General features: G+C 50.0%; 1 protein-coding gene across 3 annotated transcripts in view; it reads left to right on the top strand.

Annotated features, from left to right (window-relative positions):
• Positions 1-3,868: 3,868 nt before the first annotated feature.
• Positions 3,869-9,405, top strand: part of RASGRP1 (RAS guanyl releasing protein 1) — a 76,938-nt gene continuing 71,401 nt past the window's right edge. For all 3 annotated transcript variants that reach the window (XM_044917810.1, XM_044917809.1, XM_044917808.1), the window contains exons 1-2: positions 3,869-3,903; positions 8,281-8,465. In XM_044917810.1, coding sequence (XP_044773745.1) covers positions 3,869-3,903; positions 8,281-8,465 — 220 coding nt within the window. The remainder of the gene's footprint in view (positions 3,904-8,280; positions 8,466-9,405) is intronic.

Here is a 9,405-nt window from a genome sequence, read left to right as displayed (position 1 = left end):
GACCTGAGCCGAAGGCAGACGAGCAACCGACTGAGGCACCCAGGCGCCCCAGGATGAGCTATCTTAAAATATAATTCTAGGACATTCATAAAATCCCCTTTGGAGAATTCTGGGGGTGCCTCAAGGAGACAGGACACTGTCCCTAACAGCTGGCCCATAGTCAGAGAGGCTCCCAGGGAGGCATGCTGCTGCATCCATGAGAGGATGCAGAGGAGAGAGAATGAGAAGGAGTCCCACCACAAGCCCTAGGCATACAGGCACGGAGCCAAATGGGGCTGCTTCTCATGTGGGCAATTCCTCTCGCCTTGGTGCGAGGTGAACGGCAGCAGGGATTTACCATGTCCGGTGTGCTATTGCAGAGGACAGCCAGCACAACAGCAAAATAATGAGGCCAGTTCTCCATGTCTCAGAAATAGGAGCAGCACTCAGCAGGAGAGTAAAGGATGGTTCTGCATTGGCTCCTTCCTTTCCCTCTCCATCTCTCCTCACTCTCCTCTGGAGCTGTGTGCCCCTAAACGTGGCAGCTGCGTCGTCACAGGTCCATGTGGAAGCCTCACTGGGGCCACTTCCTGGTGTCCCCATCAGGGTGGAGCTAACCCAACTTTGAAGTGGCAGATCCTGCAAATCAAGAGTGTAAAAATCTTGGCATCTTTGTTCATTTGTTGGCTTGATTCCTGTCTGTCTGTTAGACATGTAACACCTTGTCTGTCTTGTTCTCTACCTGAAGCTCAATGCCAAGGGCAGCATCTGACGCTAAGTAGGCAACCAGTGACTATATATCTTAAATGGATGCATAAATGTTAGGCAACAGGGTAGAAGCTGTGGCAGCCAATCGGTTCCTCAAGCACAAGCAGGCAGATCGTGAAAGGTGGGTTTGCACCCCTCCGCACCTGGGAGGTAGTCCTGTATGTGCCGTCTGCGGTGACTTGCCAGTTTGACGTGCTTTGGGTAAAACTGTGCCTTTGTGTGTTTACCAGGTGAAAAGAGATGGCAGGCGGAAGGAAGTGCACAAGCAAAAGCACAGAGGCTTGCGAGGGCACTGGGCACAGCAATTACCAAGAGTGCCGCGGTGCTATCTAAGAGGTCAGGTGCCTGGGAGGGCACAGCCAGAGGCTAGGCTGCACAGATGAGGTTCACTTGTGAAGGGGCACAACGGTAACAAGTTTGCACTTTATTGTGTAGGCAACTGGGGATTCCTTGGCAGTTTGGAAGCAGAGAAATGACATGATCAGGTAACTCTGAAAGTGATACGAAAGAAGGATCAGAGGAGAGGAGGTCCTGTAATTAGGGAAGCCAATTAGGAGTCTATTACACATGTCCAGATTCAGACATAAGGGGGGCCAAGACCACCGCGTGGCCATGGAGATGGTGAAGAAGCCCTCTGGGGCAGTTAAAGGGAGGTGACCAGTTGGAAATGTGGGTGTGGATGTTAGATATCGAGGTTGGATATTCAGATGGAGAGTCAGATGGGTCCTGTTGAAGTCATGGAAGAAAATAAAAACACCTAATTTGAGTAATGTATCATTTAGAAAATCTGACAAAAGCAGGTGTTTTTTGTTTCAGAGGCTTCACAGATACCCACCAAAAAGCCAAGTAAAAGGTCCATGGACATCAGTTATGAATACCTGATTGAAAAGAGGAAGAATGACAGAGTCCCAAGGAATGACCTCACCCAAGAAGTGGGCAGAGGAAGACAATGGTCCCCAACCCTTCTCAACTGCTACAGAGATGTTGACTACTGCCCATCAGAGAGGTAGGAGAAGCAGAAGAGAGAACAAGAGAAAAGGAGAACTTTGTTCTTGAGGTCAGAGGTGCCTCAGACAACACCAGGAAGACTAACCACATGGCAGAAAATGAAGAAAGAGATAAAGCTAACTTCTAATTTGTTTAGATGTTTGGAAAAGACAAATTGCTTAAGTAGGAATAGCTAGAAAGCCTCATCAAAGAGCTCAGGGTGGGCCCAGACACAGAGTTAGATGGACACAGAATGCAGCGCTCTCAGGAAGCCAGAAAGAAAGATGCTTTCCAGGCAGAAGTAGTCCTCTTTCTTTAGAAAAACTCAACGAAACTCGGTTACTGAATGAATAACTAATAATTTGTATACTTACATACATAATGAACTCAGATGTACAGGTGTGTGCAACTGCCTACATGTGTGTTTAGTATTGTGTGTATACACCAAATAGCCTATTATGTAGATATGAACACATATTTTCATATAATTTTGCATTTGCAGAAAGGTATGTTCATCCATTTAACATATATACATATGCATATACAGTATAGTCTAGAAGAGTGTTATAATTTAATGTCTATTAAATATCCACATGCTCCTTCCACATATATGGCTGCGACTAAAACTTGGTTCTATTACCCAATGTTCATGAGGATTCTCTGGAGAAATTTCTTAGTGGTCTTACTATTAAGAGTTGATATTCTCTTGAACAATTTATTTATTTATTTTTGGTCTTGCATGTGACAGAAATTGAATTTTATACAAAGCTCCCTTTTGAAGATGACTGCTAAAAATCTGGGAGACAAATTTTGATCCTATTTGTAGCCAAGTGCTCTACGGGGGTGCATTTAAAAAAATGACTTTCAATTCTGGCTCCATTTTATATGCCTTATTTTTCACTTTTTATTTCACACTTTTTTTTGTAAGTTGTGTACCTTTGTAAGTTACCTTTGTAAGCTTCTTTTTCTAGGAGGTGCCATATAAACATGAAGAAATATAGAAATGAAATCACAGAGGGAGACTTTAAGGTCCAGAACATTCTGGCTAGGAAGAGACCTATTACTGTGGTCAGAATTAAGGCATGTGACAATGATAATGGGTGTGTTATTAGGACAGCCCAACAGCGATAACAGGGAGTCGGACAGACCTCAGCCCAGGTCACAGTTCTCTCTGCTGTTTACTAGTCGTGTGACGGGAGTCATGTTAGTCTCTAAACCGTAATTTTCCCATCTCGAAAACAGTGACCTCTCGGGATTTGGGGGGATGGCTTAAATGAGGCAACGTACAGAAAGCACTTTAGCACAACGCACTCCATCAATCAGCTACTGCTATCGTCACTATCTTTTGGACAAGCAGAGCTAGGCCACCATTCCTGGCCCTGTCTGCCGTCAGAAAGTTCTTCCCACCCCTCCCCGCATCTCCCACACCCACAGACGCCAGGCAGCTGTCTCCCGCCAGATACGGATCACACCTCCGGCGCGCACCTCCAGAGCCGCCGCCTCCCGCAGGGTGCAGGGCGCCGATCTCCAGCCAAAGTCCTGCAAATTGCTACCAAGAAGGCACGGGAGGCGCAGGCTAAGGCAGAGCCACACCTGAGTGTTAGTTCCCTACCGCGCCCCCGGCGGCGCTGCGGTAGACACAAGGGGCCCCGCGAAGGGGCCAGGGGTCTCCGCGAGGCGGGACTGAGGCGCGGCCCCCCCCCCCCCCGCCGAGCCGCTCCGCGAAGCCCGTGCCCTCGGGCTCACACCGACTTCGCGGCGCCCCTTCGGACTTCAGCCAGGGGCCGGGAGCGGCGGGCGGCGCCGCGGGGCGCTCGCGAGTGATGGGGGCGGGTTTCGCAGAGGAGCCGGAGAGCGCCACACGTTTCCTCCACCGACAGCATCGGCGCGTGTCAGGTGGTTGGTGCGGGCGAGAGTGCGCGCGCGCGTGAGGCCGAGAGGGCGCGCTCACAGAAACTTTGTGCCTGCGGGTGCGCCTCGGGCGGGCTCGCCGGCTCGCAGCGCGGCGGGTGGGCGGCCAGGGGCGGAGGGGCCCCGCGGGCGGCGGCGACGGCGGTGGCTGCGATGCGCCGCGCCCCGCCGAGCCCGTCCCGGCGCGCTAGGTGAGGCGGCCGCGGGAGCGCCGGCCGTGGCCATGGGCACCCTGGGCAAGGCGAGAGAGGCCCCGCGGTGAGTAGGGGCCCGGGCCCTCGGCGGCGCCAGCTTCCTCTCTTGGGGCGGGCGGTCCCCTCAGCCCTCTCGGGGGTGGGAAGTGGGGCGGACGACGTCGGCGCCTCCTTCTACGGGAAGTTGCTGACCCGGGGTGCGAGCGGCGGCAGGCCGGGGGCTCGGCTCAAGTCCGGGGAGACCGGCGCGCCGGGCAAGTGGGGCAGGGAGCTGGGTTGCGCGCGCGGCGAGCTCCGGAGTTGCACCAATCCCCCGTCCTCCTCCTGCTCCTCGGCGTCCGGCACCTGGGTCTCCTACTCGCGGACTTTCCGCAAAATCCGCACCTGCTGCGGGCGCGGGGCTCGGGCAGCGCCACCTGGCGGCCTCTCCCGGCCCTGCGGATCCCGGGCAAGGCCCAGAAAGGTCGGTGGCATTTGCGAGGTTCCCGAAACATACAGCCCTCTGGGTGGAAACTGTACTCCCCCCTCTCCCCCGAACTGCGATTCTAGAGAGATGTTTTAGGAGGGTCTTGAAGATGAAGGCAGAGTGATAGTGCAAAGTCTCTTGGCAGGAGAAAGAGGCCTGGAGGGGCCAGGCAACGTGGAGCGTGTCCCCCTAGAGCAGGGAGAGCCTGGGCATAGCATACCAGCTGTGCTCTGCCCAACTCCCTCCACGTGGACCCCGGCGTGACTGCGCCGTGCCCAGCCCGCACGGACAGGCCCGGGAGGAGCAGGAAGCTTTAACCTGCTGGACTTTCTGGAGCCGAAGGTTCTCGGCCCTTTCTGCACTCCCCCGACCAGGGGGATGTTTGCCCTGAGGGTACAGCAGTGCACCTTCAGCTAGATTGGGGTGCGGAGGGGGCGTCGGTAAATTACGTTGCGTCTATACTATAGGGCTGAGGGAGAGGACAGGACTGGGAAGAATCCTCACCGGAAGCCAATTAAAGCCACCTTCCACTGCAGAGAGAGTTGGGGAAATCTGTGTTCTCTTCCTCCATTTCATCCTTTCCTCTTCTTGGCTAGATTTCATAAAAAGTTCAACCCGAAAGTGTGTGTGCCCTCCACGGAGGCACCAGTGCCTGGACAGGATTTGACCTGAACCATTTCGGAGTTTTGACAGCCTCCTGCGGCAAACCCCACGCAGCCTTGGCTGCTCATGGTCTCAGAAAACACTTTCAAGTTAACCGGTTTCTCTCGCCACCCCCCTTTTTTTTTTTAATTTACGTGAGGACATTTGGCTACAATCCTTTAAAAGTACGCCTTTAGAGATTTATTCTTTCTGTGGATTGTTTCATACCTTTAGATATGCCTATAATGAAACATTTTATACATCCTTAGGTAAAGCCATTTCACCAGAAGAGAGAGCGGTTTGCAGGTTTGCCAGGAAGCAGCCCGTCAAGACTGTCAGCAAAAAGAGCAGAGTTTCCTAGTTTATGGTGCCGATAACCCCATTTCCCCAGACCACTCAGGTTGCAGTTCAGTTTTTAGTAGCATCTCTTCTCCCTGGTGTCTCAGGCCCCCGAGCTTCTGAGCCTGTCTGGCCTCCCGACTCCCAGATGAGGTCTCTCACTTTCCCTTCCCCCCCCCAACCTGAATACTCCCTTCACGCTCCTTCTTTCTACTTGAATTTCCCCCCGTCCCTCTTATATTCTGGTAAAAGCATCTACCTCTGAGAATCACGTTGGGACACAAAGTGGTTTCCCCTCCTGCTGACATTAGGAGATGTGACTAGAATTAGAGCTGGGGGCAGTTTTCGGAGTCCTCAGTGGTCGATACCACCAACTGAGCGAGAAAATGGAATTTTCCCAGGATCCAACAGTTGAGAGACTGGAGTTAACACCTCCCAGCCCCGGGGGCAGAAGCTGTATGTGGAGACAAAGCCTCCAGTAGCAGTTGCTTCCTCTCTGGGGCCAGTTTCATCTTTCCCCGCTTTGCCTTGGGTGGAGGTCTTCATGGTGAACAGGCAGCAATGAAGGCAGAGGCTGACCGTTTCCATCGACACCCAGCGCCAGGTTTAGAGAGTTGCCAGTACTTTCAGGAAGGGAAGGGAGCCTGGCTGGGGAGCAAGAGGTAGGGCACAGGAGGCCTGGCTTCTACCAGCCTCCGCACCAGTGGCCGGTAGCATTGCCTTTCTGAGCCTGGACCTCCCCACATATATATGAAAGTGGAAATTGACCGTGAAGAGTCTGCCCAGCTCTGGGGTCTGAGGACTGTTCCAGGGGCCTGCAGGAGGAATAAGGCCTGAGATTCAGCCTTTAAGTTATTAGCTATGCTTTTGGAGGATTTTTTTTGTCTTGAATTTTCCAGCCCCTCTGTGACCGTCTACTTGCTGATTCTCATGTAGCGAAGAGCGCACGGTTCCAGGCACAGTAAATATTTATTAAATAAAGCCAGAGAGGCACCAGGTACAAATCCCAGATCTAGCACCTATGAGTTACACAACTTTGGCTGTGTCATTTAGCAGCTTTTAGATTCAGTTTCAACTTCATGAAATGGAGATAAGGTCTTTCTGGGCTATCAGCTTTAAAAACCTTTTTTTTTTTTTGCCATATCATAGGTACTCAATTGATTATGCTCATTATTTTCTCTTATTTTCAGATACTGATCTGATCCTGGGGTTATCACAGTGCCTAGATAAAAATCAGTAATGGTCAGAAACTTGATCAAGTCCTGTAACACCAACTTGATCTCTCAGAAATCACTTCCTTGGGTTAGTAGATTCTCGGAAGTCAGTCATTAAGGCAATTTCCGTGGCCTCACCCCAGGCCAAAAGCAGAGTCCAGTGGCCACTGCTAGATAGTGCCCTGGAGCTAGTTTGAAACGGAGCTCAAAGGGCATGGTCTTCCTTCCACTAGTCTGGCTGTGGACTGAGAGTGGCCCAGAGTTCAGTACACGATCTTATAGCTGGTTTCCCCAAAATCCATGAATGCCCCAGCATTTTATTTTGATCTGAGCGTTTCAGCTCCTTCTGGATGAGATGCTGTCTTCTTGGAGCTGCTTCCCCCACCACTCCGCCTGGAACTAGTTCTCTCTCCTCTAAGAACATCACACTTAGGCTTGACACCCACAGGACACTTAAGATTTAGAGAGTTGTCTTTTCATGGTCTAGGTCTGACTCTCCAATTTTTGAATTAAGGAGCTTTTCGTTCACCCTTATACAACAACAGCAACAACTAGCATAATGAGTATGTTTTTTACAGTTTACAGAGACCCCTCACCTCCGTGTCTCCACTCACTGCGGTCCCCTGCCCCTCTGGCCTATCACAGTGTCTTGCTTATAGAATAAGCACTTACTAATTGATGCCATTATGTGTTTATCAAAATACAGAGGGAGTAGCTAAAGTTATGGATCTGAGGTACATTTTTTTTTTTTTTTTTTTGGTCTCCTCTTTGGTAGTAAACTATGAAATAACCAAAGCCACAGAATTAATTATGTGTTCAAAGAAGTTACCAGCAACAACACCCATCACTATTAAACCTGAAAAGGTTATAGATATGTATCTGTGTGTGTGTGTTTAAATGGGAAGGAAAGTAAAATGCTTAGTTAACTTTCATATATCCTTTTGCAAACAACCTGACCTGTACTCATGAGGTCATGACCGAAGATAAAGCTAAGTGAGAGTGGATGAGGGTGCCCTATTGGACTCCTAAGCCATTTCCAGATCCAGACTTGTCCTTTCACATTCAGTTCTGGAATAAAGCTCCCTTTAGCTCTGCTTTTTTTTTTTTTTTTTAATCAGTAAGGACTTAATAGAATGATACTTAGTGGTGAAAAATGACTCAATGATCACCTGTATTACCAGCAATGAAAAGCAGATCCAAGATTTGTGAGAAAGGCAGGATTAGCTTAAAATCTAAATACCACCACCATAAATCCTCTCCGCTGTACACGGGTCCTTAGTCTTCGACTTCTCCCACAAAGTCCAGAGGTGTTTCTGGGGCTCCCTGGCCTTCTGCAGCATCTCTGGTATTGCTCAAGATGAGTGAATTTAGCTGAAGATGAGACCAAATTCGACGATTCTTCAGAACCAAGTCAGTGGACTCCCCGCTAAAATCAAATATTGCTAGGAGCTAAGGACTGCCAAGATGGTCTTGCCTCTGCCTCTCCCCTTCAGGAGCTGGAGCCAGCAGGCCAGAGCAATTCCAACCCCATGATGAAGAGCCCTTGTTGCAGCCGGGAAATCTCACCTCGTTATTGGCTTGGGAGATCTCTAACAGCCAACCAGTCCATTGGGTGCATTTGCCGAGTGGGAGGGGTATGTCTTCTATCAGCCCAACTCTCAGGATTAATTGTCTTACCTCTACTCCTTTCCTGTCCAATCTGCCTTCAGAGCTTGGAGCTGCCAGTTTGTCTGTCCCTGGGCTGCTCAGCTCGCACTCAGCGCCTCCTCTTTTCCCCCAGGAAACCGTGTCATGGCTGTAGAGCTGCCACTAAAGCAAGACTAGAGGCGAAGCCAGCCGGCAGCCCCGTCCCCTCCCATCCCAGCCTGGCCCAGATCACCCAGTTCCGAATGATGGTGTCTCTGGGACATTTAGCCAAAGGAGCCAGCCTGGACGATCTCATCGACAGCTGCATTCAATCTTTCGGTGAGTTGGCTAACTGCCCACATGCATAAAAATCTCTATATTACTTTGTTCTTCCCTAAAAAGTTGCTTTGTAGAATAGCAACCTAGATGGTATTTTGGCTTTAAAAATATCTTTTGAGCCTTTGAAATGCTGGAGACCGTGTGCAGTGCCTAAGGCACATGACTGTGTGGGTGTAATAGGTCGTGATGAGAGGTGTGATTTCAAGGGAGAAAAGTTACTGAGGAGAGTTTGTGTTTCCATTTTTCTTGGGACGGAGGTTTTTCTTATGAAAAATCTCATAAAATGCTACTGTGCATCTGGTGCTTGGACATCTTTCTGCCCTTGTGTTCTTAGGGCACACAAAGACTTGGTTCCCTGAGCAAACACTATTATCAAACAAGTTTGAAAGACTTTGGGTCATGGGGACAGTAAAGTTTCATAATTCCCCTTACAGTTGGAGGGTAGTTGTGATGGACTAGGGAAGGACAGGGTAAAGCCAGATGGCTGTGACTGGAAGGTACTGGTTAATAAGTATTGTGCTTGGGGCGCCTGGGTGGCTCAGTCGTTAAGCGTCTGCCTTCGGCTCAGGTCATGGTCCCAGGGTCCTGGGATCGAGCCCCGCATCAGGCTCCCTGCTCGGCAGGAAGCCTGCTTCTCCCTCTCCCACTCCCCTTGCTTGTGTTCCCTCTCTCACTGTGTCTCTCTCTGTCAAATAAATAAAATCTTAAAAAAAAAATAAGTATTGTGCTTGAAGGTCAAGGATCTGAGGAATAAGCAGACAGACACACACTGACAGTGAATTATCTAGAATGCTGCACGCTGTCATCACCATCCTCAGTGTGAAGGATGCACTACTTAGGGTAGCTCACAAGCAATTATCTGCAAAGATGCCATTTTTTTTTTTAAATTTTATAAGCACTGTCTTTTTTGGGATTGTTATTTGTGAAATAGTGATTGAAC

Source organism: Neomonachus schauinslandi, chromosome 9 (genome assembly GCF_002201575.2).
Source record: "Neomonachus schauinslandi chromosome 9, ASM220157v2, whole genome shotgun sequence".
Taxonomy (NCBI): domain Eukaryota; kingdom Metazoa; phylum Chordata; class Mammalia; order Carnivora; family Phocidae; genus Neomonachus; species Neomonachus schauinslandi.
This window is presented reverse-complemented; position numbering and strand designations above follow the sequence as displayed.